The sequence below is a fragment of the Vipera berus genome (genome assembly GCF_964194415.1).
Source record: "Vipera berus genome assembly, chromosome: 1".
Classification (NCBI taxonomy): Eukaryota; Metazoa; Chordata; class Lepidosauria; order Squamata; family Viperidae; genus Vipera; species Vipera berus.
The window spans coordinates 155,665,740-155,691,941 of record NC_138202.1 but is presented as its reverse complement, the minus strand read 5'-3'; the positions used below and the strand labels follow the sequence as shown (position 1 = coordinate 155,691,941).

The following is a 26,202-nucleotide window of genomic DNA, read 5'->3' as shown; positions in this document are numbered from 1 at the left end:
ACTACATTTTTTTCTCCTTTAACAGAAACTAAATTCTTTTAGCTCATCTTCAGAAGGAAGCACAGTTGATATTGGGCAGCCTGCTGAAGAACAACCAGTGGCAGAACCTGAGGAAGCTCTTGAACCTGAAGCTTGTTTTACAGAAGGTCAGAGAAGATTAAGTTTCCAACATTTTGTTAGTTTATTTCTAGAAGACATACGTTTAAAAGGAATGCAAACATGTTTTGAGTGTATCCAGTTTGGTGGTTACAGATGTTGGATTAGGAGCTGGGACACTAGGTTCTCCTCTGCCTTGCTACAGATGCCTAACTAGATACTCTAAGCTTTCTCTGCCCAGCCTATTTCACGGATGTATAGTAAATTAAAGTTGGAGAACAAAGTGCTACGTAGACCTTATTGAAGGCTGGGATATAGGTCTACTTAATAAATAGAAAAATAATCATGAAAAAGCCTATAGTTCATTGTCAGACAGTCTTAGATCAAGAAATGTAAAACTCTTTTTTTTGTTTTTGGTTTTTCCACCTTTTTAACGTTTAATACATTTTAGGTTGTGTGCAAAGATTCAAGTGTTGTCAAGTTACTGTAGATGGTGGAAAAGGAAAGCTATGGTGGAATCTCAGAAAAACCTGTTTCCGAATAGTTGAACACAATTGGTTTGAAACCTTCATTGTTTTTATGATTCTCCTTAGCAGTGGTGCTTTGGTAAGTAAAAATAACAAAACTTTTTTTTAAAAAAATGCAAGGCAGAGGGTTACATTATGATTATAAAACTATTTGCGATGTCTGAAACAAAACCAAATGAAATATTTTTTTTGGAACTGGAGAAACCTTTGAATAGATTACAGTACATCCTTTATACCTGGAGGAGGGGAAGGTAAAATTTTGTGGGTAGATCTAAATAAATATTTTTGCCATTGAGTAGTACATGAATGGGTAGAGCCATGGAGGGGCATTTCAGCATTTTTAATACCACGTTATTTCAGCCATCGCATGAGAGTATCCGTTTCCATTTGAAATCAGTTATTATCTGACAGTCTCCCATCAAATTCAACCATAGAAAATGTAATCTGGTAGTGTTTTGAGGGCCACAAAAGAGATCGTTCCATTATAATATAGATTAAATGTTGTGGGTTACCATTTACAGGCCTTTGAAGACATATACATAGAACAGAGGAAAACCATCAAGACCGTACTGGAATATGCTGACAAAGTCTTCACTTACATCTTCATTCTTGAAATGCTTCTGAAATGGGTAGCATATGGATATCAAACATACTTTACTAATGCCTGGTGCTGGCTGGATTTCTTGATTGTTGATGTAGGTATCCCATATTATTTATGTCTGCAAGTAGAATCTGTACTAAAATTTTACAGTATAAAGCAGGCAGATCCAATCCACAACCTTCAGGCTGCAGGAGACCCCAGACAGTTAGCAATACAGCCCCACAAGATCATAAACTTTTAATGTTATTGTGTGATTGATATACATTAACTATAGTATATTTTATATGCAGCCCAAAACAGTTCTTCTTCACTCAGTGCAGCTGAGACAAGCCCAAAAGTTGAATAATCATGGTATAAAGTAATCTTGTTTAGGATTTCAGTCAGCTAACCATGCTCTGTAGTCTGTTAAAGTTTTTCCATTTGGTTCACTTCCCCAGTTTTCTAATTTCTCTTTTTGACCTTCTCTTTGTATTATTTATGGTCTCTACCTAGTCCTGCTATTATTTGGGCTACATAATAATCCAATGTCAGAATAAATTTTCTTGCTATATAGGGTATTATATATTAAACTCTTTATAAAAATTGCCACAACTTGTTCTCTTAACATTTTATGTTGTTATTCATTTCGATCAATATGCCATTGGAAAACTTGATTTCCATAAAATGTTTGGCACTTTCAGGAAACCGGAGTCTGTTATTCAAAAAATGGAAGTCAGTTCATAGATTTCTCTCCAAACAACTTATAAGAATAGTCTGAGTTTATGTAACATTTCCTTAAAGGCCACACTCAAATCCAAGAATTCAAGTTGTGTAAAAAAAACAAAAATCCCTAGAGTGATTTGGCTGATATTACCAGGACAAAAGCTTAACCAGATTTGTCACATTAGTACCCCAGTGTATATAATGCTAAAATTGGGATACTGAAAGGCTAAAATAACTTGTATAACCAGTCATGGCTCATTTAATAAATCTTAATTTAAAGAACATACAGTTTAGTAAATTGTGCTAGCAACCTATTCCTCACACCCTACATACCCCTAGTTCAGGGGTAGGCAACCTCGGCCCTTTTATGACTCATGGACTTCAACTCCCAGAATTCCCGAGCCAGCTTGGCTGGCTCAGGAATTCTGGGAGTTGAAGTCCATGAGTCATAAAAGAGCCGAGGTTGCCTACCCCTGGCCTAGTTCAAACCTGATGTTAAAGGATTTCAAGTTCATGGAAGGACCTGCTTATCTTAGGAAGGTCTCTTGTACTATAGTTCCTTCAGACTGTGCGTTACTAAAAATGCCATAGCTTTAAACACAAAAGTATGCAAAGGATAATTTTATTTATCATTTATTTCACCCCACAGGTATCCTTGATTAGTTTAACAGCAAATGCACTGGGTTATTCAGAACTTGGTGCCATTAAATCCCTTAGGACACTGAGAGCATTGAGACCTTTAAGAGCCTTATCAAGATTTGAAGGGATGAGGGTAAGAAAAAAAAATGCGAAGAAGCTTGATGATAAATAAAATGCATGCCTAAGTCTAATGAATGTTCTGTGCATGTCCTGTGGAGAATGATCAATCCATGCAAAAATGCTGCCCTTTCATACAATTGCATATTTATCAGTAGCAGATAAGCAAAATATTTCATTAGCTAAATATAAGGCTTTTTAAATGCTACATATTAGCTGGGTGATTTATATTACTTTACTTTCTAGCCAATTTGAGGAGTTTGTTCTTAAATAAAGCACATTTGCTAATAGGAACTTCAAAACTTAGTCATTTTGGTTTGATTTCTTCTGAATATTTTTATTTCATGAAAAAAGTTTATGTTGTGTACCTGTTTAAAACAGCATTCTGTGCTCAATAAATCTGACCTAAGTATTGAATTTAATAGGAAAATAACAGTTCTCATCAAAATGAATGGAATACACACAGGCTACATTTAGACTTTCATTCAGCTGGTCACATTTGACTAGCATCATTTTTCAAATAAGATCAGTTCTCAGTTATTTTATAGTGAACCATTTAAATATTAGTAGTATTCAAAGGTAATTATTAATTGATCTATATAGAGACATTTTTATAATCTTTAAATGTAATATGATCTCCTTAATTGGACTAAACCTGTTAAATGGCTAATTAACCAAACAATTCAATTGATTCTTTTCCCCCCCACACTAGCTAATAATTCTCAATAGAGTTAAAAATAATTCCAGCATTATCTACACAAATCATGCATTATTATTCGATTGCTTTCTGGGTAAGTCAGGATCCTGTCTTAATTCCTATCTCAGAAAAGATTCTTATGTCTTATCCCTCTTTTCTTGTCTTTCTTAAAGCTAGTAGTTGAATTTATGACTGTACTGAAATCAGTAGTGAAACTCAAAATATTTCTGTTGAAAATATGAATTTACTCTCTTCATACAATCTAATTCAATCTGCATGTTGTTCAAACGTTATTTTTAGAGTATGTTTTTTGCCACTTCATGGAAACATAAGAGGAAACAGCTTTTGCATAATGATAAAAGAACCTATCTAGTGAGATGAACAGTTAACAATATGCTGTTTATATAGTATTTAGATTAAAAAACAAATACGGTACCAAAAAAAATCACCAATACATGAAATGAGATTCAGATTGGAGCTCATTTCCTCAAATTGTATCCATCAGGTTGCATATCTTTTCTTCAAAATTTCTAAAAAAAAGAAATATTGTAAATTGAAACTGACTCGATACATGAATTTCAGGTGCATCTAACCACCCCTTAATTTCAACAAATTCCTTTAAACAAGAAATTCATGAATTGAGAAGTCAGCAGTGGAATAGGGTAAGAGCTGGTCAATTCCTGTAGTGTTCACGAACATTCATTCAGTTTTCAACTGACTGTTTGGTTTATCCATGTTCATACTTTTTCTTTACTATTCATGAACATTCTTGCAAATATGTTTTTGTTGACACAATTGTTAGGGAAACTGTTGTGCTTTGTACTCCTTTCTAATTAATCTTCGGAAATGGCAATAATGCTTAATGTTCATGTAATATGTGCACAAGAATATGGCAATATGAAAAATACTTTAATACATATCTGGTTCATAAGACAGGACATAAGAATGCATTTTTCATTTTTATATTCAGAACAATTTTGCTAGTTAAAGCTTTCTAGATGGAAAGGAGGTGTTATGTGTACACACTGGTATTAGTTATTCACCATTTTCTATGGGTTTTCCTCCTTTAAAAAGTCCCTCTCATTGGATCAAGGACCAAAGGAAATCGGATTTGGTCCTAATGATAGAATCATTGCAGCCAGAACTAAAGAGATATAATAATCAGGATAAAGTCTGCAAAGAATTTACCAATCCACAGCACTTGGCCAATTTTTTTTTAAAAAATACCCATTCACAGAAATCAGTGTATCTGTTAATGAATGATTCGTGAACAGGAAAAGAATTCACATAAACTACTGAAATACTTAACTGACCAGCTCTGTGGAGTCACTAACAGCTACCACACACCTTTCCCCAACAGTTTTATTTTGAAGGGAAGAATGGGCTGGTGGCGAAGAAGTACTATCTCTTGCAAACCATTAATACCTCTTTGCTCTCTTCAAGGGGAGCAGTGGTTCAATGATATACATCACAGAATTGGGGTTCGACTATTATCTGTGCAGCAACAGATTGTGGAGTAAGGACATCTTTAGATATTAGGTACTAGCAGTTTTCTATTTGGGGGAAAACAAGGATTCACAAATTCTGTCAATCTTTTGGGCCCTTTATTCCGATAATGCCTCAACATACGATATTTTTCTGCAATGCAGCATGCAGCCTGGTGCTGAGAATGGGCTTTGGGAACTCCAATGCCATGATCATTGAAGAGCCACATAAATCTGGAATACCTGAGACTTGAGTTGCGCTTATATATTAAGAAGACAAAAGACAACATATAAAAATTGTTAAGAAACTAATGAAATTCCCAGTGAGTCCTCTTAGAAAAAGCTACAAGGAAAATGCTTGTACACAGATTTTTAGATACGTGGCATTTAAATGAAAGTGAGATGTAGTATCAATATTATTCTATAAATTACATTCTTATAAGTGTTTGGTTTCATTTAATTAATTGGCAAAATGGGCAATAAAGAACTTTAAATAGTTTTTCCACACAGTTTCAAATTTTAGTTCGAGTTGTTCCCAAATATCAGGTACTAGTTTTTACATATTTGCATACTTACATTTAAAAGTGGGACTTTAAAATTAACATTATATGATTTTTCTATTCAAAAACTGGTAAAAAAATATTTCTACGCAGAAGACTACCCCCAGGCCTAAGGACAATGTAAGTCTGTGACATATGACAAACTTTTTAATATTTATAAAATACCTGTTCATAAGCAAAAACAAAAAACAAAACTACAATATTTTAAAAAATCGTATCTGTTTATTCATATTTAAAACTAAATTCAAATCACTTTAACTCCACATAGGTGCTGGAAGGCAAAGTAAATAACCACTTTTTATATCTGCTATAGACTGAGAGTATTCTAATCTCAGTGCAAAATGAGATTGGAATATGCATATTGCTTTTATTTATCATTCTTAATATTTACTGTAATATAAAGTTCTTGCTGTAGTTCAAGTATGCTATTGTTAACATAGAAAAATCAATATCAATATCCATTGCTTTGCTAAATTTAGAGATTGCTTTTTATAGCAATAAAGCATGTGTTTATGTGTAAACTCACTGGAAAAAAGCATGTTACGCCGTGCTTGGTACCTTTCTCTTAGATCAGTTAAGCAGAAAAGGTTTTAAAAAAATTAATCCACCTTGCAGTTTTAGTTTTGCATGTCTTACGCACATTTCTGGCTGATTGCTTTAAAGTTTATCATATTTCAAATTTCCAGTCCAGTTTTTGAGGTAGTAATATTAAAAAGAAATTTTTCCCCTGAACATCATCAATACAGTTTTATGCAATTCAGTAGATTTATTAAAACACACTTTACATTAATAAAATAATGACAATTGGCAATTGACAGTATCACAACGTTCAATGTTTACAGACCCAATTATTAAGTATTTATTTTTTATGAATGAGGCGTACTATTTTTCTGAACAGTTGTTTTTCCATCACTTGTTTCACACTGTAAAGAAAAAAAAAGAGGAGAAACACAATTAGAATGTAAAAATCTATGAAAGGCTGAGGTACCTTTCCATATACAAAAGATATCTGCTCTGGTAGGGCTGTTTCATACCTGGCATTAGAGTCTTGGTTAAGAAAAGCAAAAACACACCTGGTTCACATATTACATTGAATTGATTTAGTTTCAGCTTTATGTAATGTGAACTCAGCCACTGTGGCTTTAACATCATGGCTAACGCTTGGGCATACTTGGTGAATCCAATTAGTTGTGGCTTATTCAGTAAAACCTGAAAGGTTATTTAGTATTATTTATTGAAATGTATTGGCTGCCCAACTTCAAGGAACTTGGGCAGCATACAAAACTAAAAAAAAATCACTTAAAAAGCAAGAACTATTAAATCAATATTAAATCAACAGGCTATAGTTTTGTCTGATGTGTGGGCCTGTTTACCATGGTAATGTATTAGTAGAGATGTACAAATATATACAGACGTAAATCCTTCTGTATTTACTGGACATAGCAAATGTAGAAATAATTGCAATTCAGTCCACTGTACTATTTCCTTTGTGTAAAGCTTAGCCCAAAAAGAAGGATGGGAAATGCTGTGTATTCATTAAAAAGGGGTAACAGGCTGTGACTGAAAAGAGCCTCTTTCAGTTTAGTAAATCTGATAATCAAATAAGGTGTTTAAAAAGTAAAAGGGGAAGTACTGCATATTCTAGACTCACTTTTACATTAATCTAATTTAGTGATAGCACAAAATGCTTTTGCTCTATAGTCCTTCCATTTAAAGACTATACACAGGGAAATCTTTATAACTTTTGTATATTTATATATACATTTGAATTTCCAGAGACAATTTCCTTCAAACATTTCATAAAAATAAAACATATTTTTAAATTAGGAATATCTTGCATTGTAATTGTGAGCAAATTATAATTACAGTAATGTTATAAACAATGGGATGTAAGTAATAATTCATAAGCCCCATTTTAAATAATGAGAAATTACAGGTAGTCCTCAACTGGTCACATACAACAGAGTCTGCCCCGCCCCGCCCCCCCGCCCCAAAAGATATGAGCCAGTTCTAAAGTTCTGATAGCACAGCTCAATCATGGCAACCAACCCACTTTTATGACAGTTTGTAGCGTCTTGCAGTCACATGATCACAATTTACAATGTTTGTGCCAAAAACTAGTGCTTTCAGATTTTGGCAAAAACGCCCCATAGAGAACAATGGGTTTGCTTTATGACCACCACATTTGCTTAACAACTGCTACATTCACTTAACAACCACCACAAAAAATAGTCATAAAATTAGATTGGTAACATGACGATCTGCTTTCTGATTCTCATGACCTATGATTGTAATGAGCAGGCTCCATTATGGATGTAAGTCCAGGACTACCTGTAATATCAGTGGATCTTAAAACATTACTAAATCAAGTCCCATAAGTTCCAAGTCTATGTGGAGATTCAAACATTGCACTTTTTCAGGTGATGAGGTTGCAGTCCTAAACACAACTTACTAGGAGAAAACTTTACTGAATTCAGCAATATTTATTTTTGAGTAACCATATTTAGAGTATACACTTCATTACATTCTATACAAATAGTGTATTATACAGTATAAAAATACATTAACAACTATTTTTCTCTTTTTAGTCATGTTTTGTTAATCACTTACGAAACTATGAGTACTTAAACATATGTAAAGAAATGTCAGATGCAAAGTTTAAGATTTAACCAGTTCTGTTACAATATCTCATTTTGAAAATATTGGGTCCTTGTGAGGAAAAGGTGCAGTCACAGGTTCTTAAAATTCTTGATTACCAAAACTATTTGTAAAAGTAATTCCCTTAATGTTTCAATGCAATTTACTCAAATCATTGGTTCCATCTTTTTGCAGTGATCCAACTGTCAGGCCATCAACCTGCCCTCTCAGATTTCGGCAACTTTGAAACCACCAATAGTAGTGATTTGATCTTAGTTCTTCTTCAGTTAGTTTGCTTGCTCGATTATTAAACTTACAGTACATTGTTACATTCGAACAACTCCCAGCAGTTTACAGAGTGTACCATATAACAACTATTAAAATACCCACAGATACCCAAAAACAAATGATTACACAACAGTAGTTCCAATAAAAACAGAAAATCAAGGGCAAAAAGGGACTCTGATAAGTTGGCACAATGGTTAAGTTAAGAGGATGCCCTTCAGAGTCATTCCATTTTTGGTAGTTTCCTGAAAGCCAGCAGGTGAAAGTCTGTTCTCCACAGAGAGGTCATTCCATAGCATTGTTGCCGATATAGAAAAGCAGCCACAGCTCCCTCATTCCCTACTTCAAATAAGGAACTGCAAGAAACTAACAAAACCCACCACTGTCCTTAACAGATGGCTCTTCCTTACACCCCTAGCCCTGATGATAAGGTTGCTGAAAAACCTTTCTCTGACAAGTCAACATTATACCCTTCACTAAGCCAGGTTTTGATAACATGTGTTGGGTCTGTAATTATTAACTGGGACTTGTGTAAGTTATAGATAATTGCTACTTCATCTAAACCTGTTGCCCCTAACCTTTGGAATTGGTGGGCATGAAATGGGCATTCTGCCACAATGGCAATCACAGTGGGCCTATTGCGCCAGCTATTTTCATTTACCAGATGGCAATCTGGTGAGGTTGCTTTTCCCCGTCTCTGCTACCTTAGAGGCTCTCTACCACCTTAGCTCGTCACAACTTGGGATGATGCCTGTGAGTATTATACACAAGAGCATCCTTATATTGCCATTATTTTCTGTTTGACAGTAATGACTTTTCCTCAGATGAAATTCTTCGGATGTGAGGATTGTCCTAATATAAAGGTTAAAGTGTCAAAAAGGCATTTGCACTATAGAATGGCTTAGCAATTTTGTCAACTTGTAAATTTCCAGCCAACCATGAAACCCACTGAGATGCCAGAGATGAAAATTACCTGTTTGAAGGTTGAGTTTCATTACTGAGTTGAACACGAACCTTTCTTTTCCTCTCAAGGGAAACAGGGCTAGCCCCGAAGACTAAAAATAGAGCCTCTTTCTGTATTTGTACTAGTTAACTAGTAGGATCCTGGTACCCTTATGTAATGCAGTCCAGACGGCAATCATTGCTGCTATCTTCACTATCTCTTAAGATCTGCAAATAGCTTTCATAGAGAGAACATGCTGCCTTTTCTATTTTTCAAGACAGAAAAATAAGGATACAAGTTAGCTGAGAAGGGCTTGGAGTAAGGAAAGTCTGTGTATATTTTGACAATGTAGAGGAAAAATTAGGAAATACTTTCACAGCTCCTCCACCATACGCTTAGGAATCTAATCTTTCACATTCACAATCTGTAAAGATAAACTGTATGAGGTGGAGGAACTGTAGTGTTTCCAAACATGCTGCATCCCATATGAATGTGGTTAAACAAGACCCATCTTAAGAACTTTGAGTTGTTTCAACATTGGGAATAGAGAAGCATCTTTCACTGCAGCTGAAGGACACAGGGAAGCTTCAGCATTGCAAAGCAGGTCACTTGGCAAATATGGTTTTATCTATTCTTCACCCCTCCACACCTGCTGACTGAGATGGCCAGCAAATTAGTCCTCATAGAAGACTCCATTTTATTAAATCCAGTTCTTCCAAAAAATTTTGTATTATGAAATACTCTCTTATTATAATTTTTAACAGGACTCTTCACAAATCATGAACCGAACCAATTCTAATGCTTAAAAATGTTATGTATGAGTTTATTGCCTTTCAAAAACAGAATGCGTTTCATAGTCTGCAGTTTTACTGATGTTCCAGTTTGCTAATAAGAATAATTTTAAAAAACAGGTTAACTACTCTTTTAGGAGGGGTTTTAGTTATAATAATTTCTATTATGATCACCAACTAGAATTCTTCTAGTTAATAAAATAATTTACATAATTAAATAATTTTGATTTCAAATACAATAAAACATTACAAAATTATCAGTAGGTACTATAGCTAGTTTTATAGATGGTATAAATTTTTTGCCATATTTAAAGAAATGAAATCATATTAGTTTGATAAAAGTTACATATTGAACATACATACATCAAAATTGTCTAGTAGTTATTTCACCCAATGGGGTTATGAAGTGAGTCCTTATATCCATGTAGAAGACCCAGTAAATAAAAGATGAGTTATGGATTTAATGGATCTTTCTGAACAAGGTCACAATCGTAGCTTGTAAAAAAAAATATATTTGCCCTTAGGAACTGTCCTTGAGAGGACATTGAAATGTGCTCTTCTGAGTTTAGGCATAGTTATTTGGTTTAGGCATAGTTTTTTGGTTTAAGAAACTTGCTCAATCTTCCTTTAAATAGAGACTTACCTATTTAGGAACCTATTCCTGTGTTGGGTAGACTGATCCATTTGAATCTCAACCTGATAGCATGTTGTTTGGATTCAATAAGTGCTTGATCATAGCCACTCATCAGAATGGCTTCACTTGAGAATCCATAGTGTTGTAGTTTTTTCAGGGAAGGAATGATCTTTCCATGTTGTTTCATATTATCCACAATGAGTAAAAATTGGTGCATGAAGTTGCATTATTGTCCACTGTGGGACAATAATGCAACTTCACGGACCAATTTTTACTTTAGTCAGACCTATTTTCCCCTTGTTTCCACACTAGTACTTCATTTTGCTTGTTTTCAGCATACTCAAAAAGCTTGTATAGGATAAGGTATGGCTCCCATTAGTTGATTTCTTTCATTCTAATCTGGGTTTCTCAACCTTGATGACTTCCTTATGTGTGGACTTCAACTCCCAGAATTCCACAGCCAGCATAGCCAATGTTGAGAATTCTGGGAGTTGACATCCACACATTTGGAAGTAGCACAGACTGAGAAACATCTATCTTTTCAATATCATATAGTTGATGTATACCAAATGGGTATTACATCAAAGATATATAAAATCAAAGATAGAATAAAATGTTTTTAAAACATAGTTAATTATATAGATCTGTGGTGTGCTCTATATAATAGTATAGTATTGCAGACTAATTCTGTTGACTGCCAACTGCCAGCAGATCGATTCTCACCAGCTCAAGGCTAACTCAGCCTTCCATCCTTCCAAGGTTGGTAAAAGGAGGACCCAGATTGTTGAGGGCAATATGCTGACTGTAAACTGCTTAGAGAGTGCTATAAAGTACTGTGAAGCGGTATATAAGTCTAAGAGCTATTGCTATTGCTATAGAGAGCTGTATTTTGCTGATTATAAGTCACACTTGGTTCTTGCATACACAGTTCTGTTTCTTAGCTGAAACATTTGAATTGTTCAAAGATAAACCTTTTTAATTTAAAATAAAAAATAAATTCCTATTAGTGTAATAAATAATAAACAGAGTGATTCATACTCTTCTCCCTTCTCTTTCCAAACAGTAAAATATAGTTTTATGGACAGGGATTCCACAAGTGAAGCAATCTTTGCATGTTATGTTTAACATAATACTTTTTAATTTCCCTTCCCTCCCCGCTACAATCCTGCAGCAACTAGGGCATAAACCTTAGACTGGATTACCAAAGGTGCCAGATTTTTCAAGGAAGGAGATTTGATCTACCAGAGGCTCCTGCAGAATCATAGATCCATTGATTCTCTCAATAGCGCTTCTCCATGAGAATAGATTTTCAGGGAGCTTTAAAATAAGGAAACAATTCCTTTTTCCTTAGCAATCCATATTTCTACTACGATTCTGCTAATATGGTCTTAATATTCACCTCCTTATGTTTCTTGATAGCATTCATCCCCAATCTTTTTAATAAGCTTGAATAAGTATTATAATTAAAGAATTAGATATTATGTTATGCTGCACTTCAGTGTTTCTGGATTCTTTAATTCCACCCCTATATAGATTTATGAATTTTTCACCCCTTTATTTTTTCACAAAATGTTTAATTAAAATAAACTTATTTGCTTAATAAAGACTGGAGCTTGAAATAAACTATGTGATTACTTAGATAAGCTAATGTTGCAAATGTGTCTGGCTTATTTATGCAAAGAAATCAATCTTTGTAATAAAACTGCATGGTTAAGTTCATTCCTTGAAATATATGCTGATTTTCATTTCATTTATTTAAATATTCTTAATATTTCTATTTTTAATTTTGGAGAAAGAATACATTCATTTTTGTTATAATAACTAAATTATTTTCTTGCTGTAGTTTAGTTTTTCTAATTATTTTCTATGAAATTTTAATACCTATTTCTTTTTAATAGATATCAACAATCTTCATATTATTGTTAGCACTTTTCATATTTTTGTTTTAATCCAGATAATTTGATTTTCTCATCTTTTGTCTTGCTGAATATATAAAAATTATTTTAAAACGTTGCTCTGATAAACTCAAAATAGTATTCAGCCTTTTAGAATTTGCTTTAATTTAAAAGTAGTAAATTGTGCGTTCATGCTACAGAATAATTGTATCAGTTTTTTGCACCTATTCTTACATCGTTTTCTTTTCCTCCCGTATTTATGTACTTAGGTGGTTGTGAATGCCCTTCTTGGAGCAATTCCATCCATCATGAACGTGCTTCTTGTTTGTCTTATATTCTGGCTGATTTTCAGCATCATGGGAGTAAACTTGTTTGCTGGCAAATTCTACCACTGTGTTAATACCACAACTGGCGACATATTTGGAATTGATGAAGTTGCCAATAAAACTGAGTGCGAAAATCTCATAAATGCAAATGAAACTGCCAGATGGAAAAATGTGAAAGTCAACTTTGATAACGTAGGATTTGGGTATCTTTCTTTATTGCAAGTAGTAAGTGAAAATTCTTTAAGTCTTCTTACTTATTCAGTGCACAGTAAAAAGTTCGTTTGATCAAATAAGGTGCTTGCGGCTTGATCAGATATAATGTTCCTGGAATATAATTTCCCCTTTCATATCAATCGTTTGATAGTCTTCTGGCTCTCCTCTTTAAACGGTCATGAACTTTCCATCTCAGCTTCAAAACATAGTAAGCCAGTGCAGCTAAATTTGGAAGGAACTTCATATTCATTCATCAGAGTTGACCCTGGATTTTTGTCTACAAGATTAATCCTGCCAATACAGTTGATTGGTATAAATTAGCAAGTTATAGTCAATATGCCAGGTTATATCTACCTATTAGAGAGGTTGAAAAAAATACTTATATTCTTCAGTTTTATATCTCCTTTTCAGTATGAGCAATTCCAGGATTTTAATAAGGGTTTTAATAAGGTTAAGTATCCTATGTATACTTAACCTTACTGAACACAGTGAAATTTCTATGCCAGTACACCCCTGTATCCAATTCATAGAAAGCAAAATGTTCAACCCATCCCATTTGCTAATATATATGAAATATTTCTATTGGAATATTGTGTTGTTGATACATATTAAGATGGAAACCATTGATTGCCATCATTTATATGTTTAAATATTTTTGAATGCAGGCCACATTTAAAGGATGGATGGATATTATGTATGCGGCAGTTGATTCAAGAAAAGTAAGTGCTTTGGATTTCTTGGGTGTTGTAAAATAAGCTAGATTTTCCTTATTTGTTATTAAATATGTGAACATAAAATCTGGTAATATTAACTAATACATGAATATATAAATAATGCCCTGATGTTATAATATAAGAATTCCATGACAATCATTGTAAAGATTAGTATTAAATTAATACTAATTTGTGTAGTTTAAGCAATCTTTTTTTTCTGATTTTTGCTCTCTTGTTACTTATTTTGTAGGTGCTTGAACAGCCTTTGTATGAAGATAACCTTTATATGTATATTTACTTTGTTATCTTTATCATCTTTGGATCATTTTTTACCCTGAATTTATTTATTGGTGTCATCATAGATAACTTCAATCAACAAAAAAAGAAGATAAGTATTTATATATATACTCTATATTTTTCTGAAAGGTGGATTCATGGCCTATGTGAATTGTTAAATGAGATTTATAAGTAAGTGGAGAAACCTACAAATATTCACAATCATTTGAGAGAACATATGCTGTGCAAAATTCTGGATGGTAGTATTCAAATTCAACTTTTGAATATTCAGTTTTATCTCCTCTCACACTGGAGCCTTAATGCTTATCATAGTATTTATCAATATTATTCATACTCAAACTTTATTCATACATATTGAGCCTTGGTGGAGCAGTGGGCTAATGCCTCCTTAAGTAACACCAGCTGCCTGCAATTAGTGCAGGTTCCCATCCCACCAGGCTCAAGGTTGACTCAGCCTTCCATCCTTCCAAGGTAGGTAAAATGAGGACCCAGACTGTTGGGGGCAATTAAGCTGACTTTGTAATAATGCCGCTTGGGGTGTGTGTGAAAGCCCTAATAAGCAGGCATATACATAGAATGAAGGCTACTGCTAAGCTTGTAAGCCGCCCTGAGTCTTCGGAGAAGGGTGGGATATAAATGTAATAATAAAAAAAAAATCTCCCTCTCACCCCATCCCATTTTTAAATCATGGGGTTAATTTACATGAAATATTAATTTATTAAATTAAAAATAATTCAGCCAAGTCTGTTTTTTATCTGTGTTAAAATGAGAAGGAAGGATATGCCTGGTCTCAAACTTAATTTTACATGGTGAACTGATATCGGAACATCTGTTCTTCTCTTCCTTGACTTGGATAAGTTGCGAGACCACCTGCTGCCATTGTCAACCTCCCATCGCCCGTTTCTCTCCCACAGAGTCGGCCTCCTCAGGGTTCCGTCAGCTAAGCAATGCCGGCTGGTGACCCCCAGGGGGAGAGCCTTCTCTGTGGGCGTGCCAACCCTCTGGAATGAGTTGCCTCCAGAGTTGCGGATGGCCCCTGACCTTCGGTCCTTCCGCCGTGACCTGAAGACATGGATGTTCCAACAATCGGGCCTGGACTGACTATAGTTTTAAATTTGGTTTTATTGGGTTAATTGTTATGTATTTATTACATGTATTGTTTAATTCTTTTTTAAATTTTGTATTTTATGTTTTTAACTTTTTATTGTTGTGAGCCGCCCTGAGTCCTTAGGGAGAAGGGCGGCATATAAATTTAATCAATTCAATTCAATTCAATAAGTTAAAGCAAAAAAGGTATCACTTGCAAACACACCAACACATCCTTCACTTCCAGAACTACTCTTGCCATCTCTTCATATAAAATTAAGATAATTTTTAATTGTTTGAAAATCTTTCACATTTGTGCAGAATGCAGAATTCTTATAAGATGTTACTCGAGTATGCAAAATGTTCTCCAAAGAATCAGTGTGAGGTTGACAATTCTTTTGCAAAATTTGGAACAATGGTTGGTCTCTGAAGTGATGCAAAAGATTTGAAATGGTTGTCAATCGTGTGCTTGAGAACCCATAATCATATTGGTTATCTTGATTGCTGTCATTGTATATAAGAATCATGTGCTGATGAAATCTGTTGGAATGTATGACAGAAAATTCATATACTGACAAAATGAGTTCTTCAACCCAATCAACTAAATTATAACATGTCATTATTCTATTCTGATTGTAGGAGTAATTGCTTTTATTTTGGACTCAAATTTGCACTGCTTCTAGCTTAACCGTACTGCTGAAAACTGAAGTATTTAGGAAGATAAATACTTCAGCTGTTCAAATGTTTGAATAAGAGGTTGTTTTTTTTCACTTTAGAAATCTCGAGGAAACACAGCAATCAGGATTCACATTGGCTAGATATTTTGGGAACCGAGTTTTTTAAATGCTAACCTCATAATACATTTTGTTAGAATTTAGAGTGGCACAAAATCAGTTCTGGAAATTATGGCTTGGGAGAGACTGATGGTAGGAAAGCAGCCTTAGAAGGAAAAATCATTTGATACAGCAGTGAAACACAAGTTTTTGGAGAGTGAAAATAGCAATAGCATTCAGACTTATATACCGCTCCATAGTGTTTTACAGCGCTCTTTGAGCTGTTTGCAGGATCAGCATATTGCCTCAACAATCGGGGTCCTCATTTTACCAACCTGGGAAGGACGGAAGGCTGAATCAACCTAGAGCTGCTCAGGATCAAAATCTAGGCTGGGGGCAGAGTTAGCCTGCAATACTGCATTTAATCATTGTGCCACCAGGGCTCTGGAAAAGTGCTAATAATTTACATAGTAAATAGCAGAGCTGAATTTTACTCCATTCTGGTAGGCACCTTACTTTCTCTATTATGTGATTTAAAAAAGAGAGGCTTTGCTTTGAGTCCAGAGGAATCTGTCAAAGCTAGTTTTCTTTGGAGTTTGTATTTTATGCAAGAACTAAGCATGAGGCACGTCTTCAATTCAGTATGTTTCGTGTGGTAACAGAGACCACAATTAAACACACCAAGAAGAAAAGGATAATTAAAAGCAAAATGGGGAAAGGCCTCCAACCATTCTTATCTCAGTGCTATTGCTTTAGTATAGCTTTAAACCTGGGTATAGAACCAGCTAATCTTTCAAGCTGCACAGTCCTGAACAGTCACTAAAGTTCCTTCGTCCTGAACTGCCTCACTGATCTCAACAATATGTATAATGTTCTCTTTCTCTGTGTGAAACTATTTTGGGAATTGTCAGAATTGTCATGACTTTCTTTGACCTGGAAGTTTTTTTAAAAAAATTGTTTGTAAATGTTATATAATTCCTATCTAGAAGCTCTAGCAAGCTTTGGGAGACCTTCCATAATGCCAATTCTATTCTCTAGGCCTTGCTTTCCCCATGAATCCCAATTCTAGCCATCTCAGGTCCCCAATATGCCGTATTTGAAATTCTCATATTCATCTTTCTTGTCTTCCTAGATATTCATGCCAGTACTTTGCTTTTTCTAGAAATCGTCTGAACTTTTCCACTTGTTTTCTAAATTATCTCTAAATCACCTTGTCGGCTTCTGTTTCTTGCCTACACAACTTGATTTGAGCAGCTTATCTGAGTCTGCATACTCTCCAGAGTATTCTCCAATCTATTCTTACTTAGATTTATCCATAGTGTAAAGTTCATTGGACACTGATTGCTCTCCAAGAACAGCAATAGTCATATTTTAATCCTTTTTAATAAATAACCCCAGATGGCACTTAATACTCCTGCATCCTATTTCCCCACAACAATTCTGTGAGATGATTTGGGCTGAGAGACAGTGACTGGCCCAAAGTCACCCAGCCAACTTTCATGCTTAAGGAAGGCCTAGAACTTCCTGGTTCCTGATCCCCTGGTTTCTAGGCCACCTCTTTGACTACTACACCCACCAACCTGGGACTCAGTTCAATCATGTTGAATTTATGTACATTGTTTCAATAAAAAAAGTTTAATGGTGTTGGATTGCCAGCTAGATGCCCAGTGTTCCTCTTTTCTCATCCAGGTTTAATATTTATAAGGGCTATGCTTATGCTTATGTGTAATTTAACACAGAACAATGTTCATTGCCTTCCTTTATCTTATCCGTTTCAAAGAGAGGCATGACAAACTGGCAACAGGACCCAGACTGTTGAGGGCAATAAGCTGACTTTGAAATAATGCCGCTGGGGGGGGGGGGGGGCGAAAGCCCTAATAAGCAGGCATATACATAGAATGAAGGCTACTGCTAAGCTTGTAAGCCGCCCTGAGTCTTTGGAGAAGGGCGGGATATAAATGGAATTAAAATTAAAAAAAAATAACAATATGCATAAATGATGTACTGTTATAAGACATTTCATAGCTTCTTCCATCTGTCTGGCCAACTGTAATAAGAGCTCCTATCAGAATACTCCTAAGATTCTGCTACAATAACAGCCCCGGTTTGCCTGTCAATTTAGCAAGGGTCAGAATCTTGTGGCCCAGCGACTGAAGCTAAATTGACCAGTGATTGGAGTTGCTAGGAGTTCAACCATCTCATCTCAATGGCAGAAGTAAAGTAGTTCTGCTGCCTAAAGACTTATGATGATGAGCATTTGTCCATAACTGCTTAGGCCTGTTCAGAATAATAGAATAACAGAGTTGGAAGGGACCTTGGAGGTCATCTAGTCCAACCCCCTGCTCAGGCAGGAAACCCTATACCATTTCAGAAAAAAATGGTTGTCCAATCTCTTCTTAAAAACTTCCAGTGTTGGAGCATCCACAGCTTCTGGAGGCAAGTCGTTCAAGCTAAGGTGCTTCCGTCCCATCCTTGAGGCACACAAAAGTAACTTGACACAAAACTTCTGACCCCACTCCCTACATTTACGGTGCCACGGGAACAGGGCTTATTAGTGTCACTGCTCCTACATAGTATAACTTTGGGAGGCTTTAGAGCAACAACTGGCAGAATCCCCACTGTCTTTCTCTTTTCCACTCAGCATCATCTTAACAACAATAGAAATAATTCTATGAATGATGTGAACCCACATATGCAATTCCTCAGTGGACTGATAAAGATTTTTAAATGCTTTTAATTCGGTTTAGAACACCTGCATTTGGTCGTACATGGGACTAGTGTTCCTGGCCATCTACCTCTGTATCCCCAAAAGGAAAAAAAATAAATAAAAGCGATGCAAGAAAGGTAACCAAAGGGGATAAATTTTTGCAACCAATTAGGGCATTATATCAAAAACAAACTGCCCGAATAATAGTTAACAATAGTTTGACTGAAGCTTGTAATATTGAGAAGGGCACAAGGCAAGGGTGTCCGTTATCGCCTTTGTTATTTGTGTTAACATTGGAGATATTATTGATAAAAATACGGAATTCAGAAAGAATTAAGGGTATACAAATTAGAGATCAGGATTACAGATTGAGAGCGTTCGCAGATGATCTGGTTGTTACGGTGACCCAGCCGGAGAACTCTGTTGTGGACCTGATGGAGATAATAATGCAATATGGGAAGGTTTCTGGATTTAAAGTTAATGCACAAAAAACTAAAATTCTGGCCAAAAATATGATAGCATCGCAAAAGGCCCTTTTAGAAGGATTAACTGGATTTGAGATTGTTAAAAGGGTCAAATATTTGGGGGTGTTTTTGTCACCCTCTAATACAAAGTTATATAAAAATAACTATGAAAGATTATGGGGAAAAATTCAAAAAGAAATGGAGAGCTGGGAAAAATTGCAACTGTCTTTGTTGGGGCGAATCGCAGCAGTGAAAATGAATGTCCTGCCTAAATTTTTATTCTTATTTCAAATGATACCGGTTCTTAAGAAAGATTCTAATCTGGAGGAATGGCAGCGAGGTATCAACAAATTTGTTTGGGCAGGGAAAAGGCCACGAGTTAAACTTAAGATTATGCAGGATACTCGTGAAAGAGGTGGTCTTAAAATGCCCAATCTTAAATTATATTATGAAGCTGCTGCGTTAGCAGGAATAAGTGATTGGATTAATTTGACACAAGAGAGATTATTAAATCTTGAGGGCCACGACTTGTTGTTTGGCTGGCATGCATATTTGTTGTATGATAAGAAGGTAGATAATGTGTTTAAAGTGCATATTTTAAGACAGGCATTGTTGAGAGTTTGGAAGAAGTATAGACATAAGTTAGATTGTAAGATACCATTGTGGGCAATCCCAAAACACGCAATAGAAAATATAAATGTTGGTTTTAAACACGATGTGACTACGTATAAGGAGATTTTAAGTCTGGAAAGAAATGTCTGGTGTCTGAAACCGTACAGCCTCTTGCGAGATGAGAAGATTATTCAAACTTGGTTTCAATATATCCAGCTACGGGCCAGGTGGAAAGAAGATCAGAAAACTGGTTTTACAATGACTGATGAAAATTTGATAAAGCAAATTAGAAATCAGGGTCCAGCACATATCAAACGGATATATCTTGCATTGATAGAAATTGACTCAGAAACAGAACTTGTTAAAGATTGTATGATAAAATGGGCCCAAAATATCCAAGAAGTTATTACAATGGACACGTGGGAAAAGATTTGGGTGAGGAACGTAAAATTTACACAAGCTCAAAATTTAAGAGAGAACTTTTATAAAATGTTTTATAGATGGCATTTAGATCCTAAAAAGCTTGCAAGTATGTATCCGAATTATCAGCCCAAATGCTGGAGGTGCGGCGACGAAGATGCAACATATTTTCACATATGGTGGACTTGTAAAAAGGTTAAGGCTTTTTGGATAAAGATTTGGTGGAATATGCAGAAGATCTTCAAGCAAAAGATAAAGTTTTGTCCGCAATTCTTTTTGCTGGGTATAATTACAGAAGCTACTGTTGTGGACACTAAGTTGATGTTGAATTTAATTACAGCAGCAAGACTTTTAATAGGTCAGTACTGGAAGATGGAGGAATTGCCGACTATAGAGGAATGGACTTTAAAGGTTTCTGACCTGGCAGAAATGGCAAAGATCTCGGCTTATTTGAAAGATCATTCGCAAGAACGCTATATTATGGAGTGGAAAAAATGGATTGAATATATCCAGAAGAAATATGGGACTAAAAAGTTTCATTTAGCATTTGAATAAGTCTTCCTTTCTATTTTCTTTTTCTTTTCTATATGAAATATTAGTATTGTTTGTAGTTATCTTATATGAGCTAGAGAGTGATAGATTTAAGAATTTATTGTTGGTAGCATATGGATGTTTATGATTGTTTTTAGTTTTTATACCCTGTACTTAGCTCTGGGAAGTCGAGGGGGGGGGAGGGGGGGAGGGGTAGGGAGGGATAGGTAGGGGAGGGGGAGGGGGGGATTGTTAAAGATAAAATGTATTTTAAAACTTTTCAATTTAAAAAAAAAAAGAAAGGTAACCAAAGCACAAAAGGCCACGAAGGCACAGAGCTTCAGACAGGATGGCTCAGACCAGCCCTAACTAGCCCATTATCACTAACTTCTGAAAGTTCCTTCCCCATGAACTATAGAAAGTCCTCATGGGTTGTTTCATGTTGTGGTGGTTTTATGTTGTGGTACTGCTTTCATGTTGACGTAAAGCTGGCATTGCGCTGTCTTTTGGATGCAAGATAAAAGCTGTCTTTAAACATAGGTTGTGGGGGTTTTTTCCCTCGCCTTTCCTTATGAACTCTTTTATTCTTGTTTCCTCTATAAATTTTCCACCTCAGCCTCTAAATAAATTCTTTAATAATAACAATTGAAGCAAGCTGATTATTCAGTAAATTTATTATTCAACAAATTGTAAAAAATAAACTGAAGTTTGAACACGTGTTACCTTTCTTTACATGGTTAGATTTGTGTAGCGTTTTCACTATAAAAATAAATTAGGCCCAATGTTTATTTTTAGTTTGTAATATGTTATAAGTGCATTTAATATTTAAGATCTATACACAAGAATATGATAATAACTAATCTTTATCTTCATGCCATTACTTTGGAGGCCAAGACATCTTTATGACAGAAGAACAGAAAAAGTACTACAATGCAATGAAAAAATTGGGGTCAAAAAAACCTCAAAAACCTATACCTAGGCCAGGGGTAAGTAATATGATCCAGTCTACTCACAACCAAAAAGTAATTTTAAATTAAGTGAATAGATAGAGGAAAAAGGGGAAGAGAGGACTATTTGGTTTGTTTTCTTTAATTCTCCTACTTGCATACTGGTAGTCTTCGAGTTACGACCACTTATTTCCTAAGTGGGCTTTGCCCCATTTTGTGACCTTTTTTGCCACAGTTGTTAAGTGAATCATTGCAATTGTTAAGTTAGCAACATGGTTGTTAAGTGACTCTTTCTTAATCAATCTGGTTTGCCCATTGACTTTGCTCATGAGAAGGTCGCAAAAGGTGATCACGTGAACCCCGGGGCACTGCGACCGTCAGAAATATGAACCAGTTGCCAGGCCTCTGATTTTTGAACACATGACCGTGGGGATGCTGCAAAAATCATGTGAAAAGTGGTCATAAGTCACTTTTTCAGTGCCGTTATAACTTCAAATGGTCACTAAACAAACTGTTGTAAGTCAAGGACTACCTGTATTTATTAGCATCTTAGTTCAGTTAAATTCTACTTAAACAAATGTGCCCACCATAGCCTCCATTAAATATTATTTCTTTTTCTATACTTCAGAACAAATATCAAGGCTTCGTGTTTGATTTTGTGACCAAACAAGTATTTGACATCAGTATTATGATTCTTATCTGCCTTAACATGATCACCATGATGGTAGAAACAGATGATCAAAGTAAACAAACGGAAGATATTCTCTACCGCATTAATTTTATATTTATTGTCCTTTTCACTGGAGAATGTGTCCTCAAACTAATTTCCCTGCGCTATTATTATTTCACAATCGGATGGAACATTTTTGACTTTGTGGTGGTCATCCTTTCCATTGTAGGTAAGAACTATTATAACCATTTAAATCTCACATTTAGCTTTTCTTATTATTCAGTTTCCAATACATGAATTCTCTACTCTACATAAATTATTCTTATGGAAAATAGATACCTGTTATTTGGGTACTGTATTTTTTGTATATTTCTAGAAAAATGTTCATCATGATGCCTTAGTCAGGCAATGTAATCTTATCCAGGATGCAGATTTCAGGCAGGTTATTAGCTCTCAAATTATCAGACATCCATCACTCTTTTTCCTCAATGTGCTTAACCAACTAGCTGCCAACCTAGCTAAATCTGGCAGCACACTAACTGGGTGAAAAGTCGCAATCCGAGAATACAAATCCGCTTTCTTCAAGAAGTGTTTGCTTGTCAGACCGTTAATCAGACTGAAAACGTAAGGTGCAGAGATCCAGGAGCACAGGATAAGATAATTTTTATAGATAATAGAAGGAGACATAATAGAATTGAAAAACCAGGAACTGCTGACTGAATCCCAGGTTCAAATCTTACATCTTTCCCCCTCCTATGTGTCCTAATGGACCGAAAGCAGTTCATTTCTCAGGGTGAAAAGTGGTTGACAGATCGACATAATTTCTGTCAAGGATCTATTGGCCTCAAGCTCTTTCCATCTCATTTTGGTCCTTTTAGCTCTTATACTACTATTCCATGAGGCTTTCCAAGCCAATTCAGAGGGATATGAGGCCTAAACTTTACTTCAAAAATTATGACTAAAGCATAAGAAGAAGACCCTTCACATTGGCCAAATACCAGTATTGTGTTCCCACTACACATAAGAGTTTTGACATTAGCTAACCTCATAGTCTTAATCTTTGGCTCTTTTGAAAGGGAGATTCAGTGGTACATCTGTATAAGATCGTCTGCCTTGGAGGAAATTAAATCACTAAAAGCCTTTGTTGCCCCTTTTATTTAAATTGCCACAAAGATATAATTATGCCTCATATAACAATGAGGCACAGTGAAACAGATGTCTGCCTTATTCTTCTTCTCTTCCAAGACACTTCATAGATAATAGTCAAAAGGGTAGCTAAATTCCATTCACCCATCATTGCTATTCACCATGAGAGTTAATTTCCCCTGCTTACGGTCTCATGATCCTTGAGGGCTGAATTCTAAAATTATAATTTTATGTTAGTATCTTTATCACAAGCATTTTATACATTTTTGGGAGAGTTTACAAGGCTTAAATTAAAATGCATAAACATTTTCTAGATAATTACTGTAATAGATCTTCATAGTCTAGGCTATTGAACAATATAAAAACAAAAAATAAAATACTGACAAATCTAACTATTTAAAATTAATTACGGTAACCAAATTATAAAACTACTTTGTAAATAAAATGTTAATGTTCCAACATATTAATGTATTGAACTATTGAGCAAGTACATTTGTGTGTAGGTAAATTACACTTTTGACCAGTTTTTAATAAATATGAACATCTAGTATTTTCATGTACACGTTGAATAACGTAGCGTAAAAGACAAGATAGAGCTTGGTACAGTAATAGCCTGCAGACCAAATACTATCAGGAGAGCAGAAGTCTGTCATTATTTTTAATACTGGATTTGCATTGTCATAAGTCAGAGCCTTCCAAACTCCAACTTCCACAGCATAATCTAGAAGAATGCCATGGTCAATAGTCTCAAATATCTCTGAGATTATCCAGGACTAAGGGGCAGAATTACCTACCCATTTTTCCACCGGGGCAGTTATCAAGGCTTGCTTCTATCCCCAAACCAAACTGGAATCCAAATGTTTTGTAAATTTAAGTCATCTTCTGCAAGGACGTCCCCATAAGAGAAGGTAAGGTTTTGATGTTGATAAATTTTGATGTTGACTATTTTGTTTAATTTTTAACAGGTATGTTTTTGGCAGAGATCATTGAGAAATATTTTGTGTCCCCCACTTTGTTCCGAGTAATTCGGCTTGCCAGGATAGGTCGAATCCTGCGTCTAATCAAGGGGGCAAAGGGAATCCGCACTCTCCTTTTTGCCTTGATGATGTCTCTCCCTGCCTTGTTCAACATTGGTCTCCTCCTTTTCCTGGTCATGTTCATCTACGCCATATTTGGAATGTCCAACTTTGCCTATGTGAAGAGAGAAGTTGGCATTGATGACATGTTCAACTTTGAAACTTTTGGCAACAGCATGATCTGCCTCTTTATGATCACCACCTCTGCTGGCTGGGATGGTTTGCTAGCGCCCATCCTGAACAGCGGGCCTCCAGACTGCGACCCTAAAAAAGACCACCCAGGAAGTTCCGTCAAAGGAGACTGTGGCAATCCTTCGGTTGGGATTTTCTTCTTTGTCAGTTACATTATCATCTCATTTTTAGTTGTAGTGAACATGTATATTGCTGTCATTTTAGAGAACTTTGGTGTGGCAACTGAAGAAAGTGCTGAGCCTTTGAGCGAGGATGATTTTGAGATGTTCTATGAGGTCTGGGAAAAGTTTGACCCAGATGCTACACAGTTTATGGAATTTGAAAAACTTTCAGAGTTTGCAGCTGCTCTGGAGCCCCCTCTTCACTTACCTAAACCAAACAAGGTTCAACTTATTGCAATGGACCTGCCCATGGTAAGTGGTGACAGAATTCACTGCCTCGACATCTTGTTTGCTTTCACCAAACGTGTCCTGGGGGAAAGCGGAGAGATGGATGCTCTCCGCATTCAGATGGAAGACCGCTTCATGCAGTCAAATCCATCCAAATCCTCCTACGAGCCCATCACAACTACCTTAAAAAGGAAACAAGAGGAGTTATCGGCTGTCATCATCCAACGAGCATACAGACGTTATCGTCTGACACAAACAGTGAAGCAAGCTTCATTTTTATATAATAAAAATAAAATCGAAGGAGGGGCTAGCCAGCGTATTAAAGACGAATTCCTCGTTGACAAGATGAATGAAAACTCTTACACAGACATGACCATGTCAACAGCTATCTGTCCACCATCCTACGATCGTGTAACCAAGCCAGTTGAAGAAAAACATGAAAAAGAAGGCAAAGATGTACAAAAGAAAAAATAAAAATCTCTGTGATTGGGTGACTAATTGTTTACAGCCTGTGTGAGTAATGTAGTTGTGTAAACAGAACTCCTCCAGGTGGTCTATGCCAAACAGACAAGTTTTTACAAATGTACTGTATTCCTAAGGTCAGTGCCTCTAACAAGACAGCAACCCCTTATCAAAATACAACTGTAAAATGTAGAAAGAATGACAGGAGGTTACTGTTTTTATTACCAGCTGACACTGCTGAAGAGGAGAGAAAAATGGCTGATTAGACTGTAGGGACCAGTAAAAGGAGTTGAGGGGGGAAAAACTTAACTTTTCTTTGGTGTGTATGTGTGTGTATGAATGTGTGTGTGTGCGTGTGTGTGTGTTTAAGCATACAACTCTTAGTACGGTCAATGTATCTACTGTTTGCATTTCAACTGCCATATTTGTCATCTTTTTACAAAATCTGGGTTGGTGGATTCACCCTTTTCTTTGTTTCTATTCACACATTGTGACTATTTTTGTAAATGGGGTTTATGTTGGGGAAGGGGGTAAGTAGTAAATTACCAGTATGAGGCCCAGGTGTTCTAT

At 35.6% G+C, this 26,202-nt stretch overlaps 1 protein-coding gene across 1 annotated transcript in view; it reads left to right on the top strand.

The window, feature by feature from the left end:
- The window catches only part of LOC308664450 (sodium channel protein type 1 subunit alpha-like), a gene marked incomplete at its 5' end in the record, with an annotated part of 76,997 nt that extends 51,350 nt beyond the window's left edge, over positions 1-25,647 (top strand). Inside the window, 10 exon segments of the mRNA XM_081321688.1 lie at positions 26-146; positions 548-702; positions 1,145-1,318; positions 2,576-2,698; positions 12,878-13,159; positions 13,813-13,866; positions 14,111-14,252; positions 21,639-21,736; positions 22,326-22,596; positions 24,479-25,647. Of these exon segments, the coding sequence (XP_081177814.1) occupies positions 26-146; positions 548-702; positions 1,145-1,318; positions 2,576-2,698; positions 12,878-13,159; positions 13,813-13,866; positions 14,111-14,252; positions 21,639-21,736; positions 22,326-22,596; positions 24,479-25,644 (2,586 nt within the window). The 3' untranslated portion in view covers positions 25,645-25,647.
- Positions 25,648-26,202: the final 555 nt, after the last annotated feature.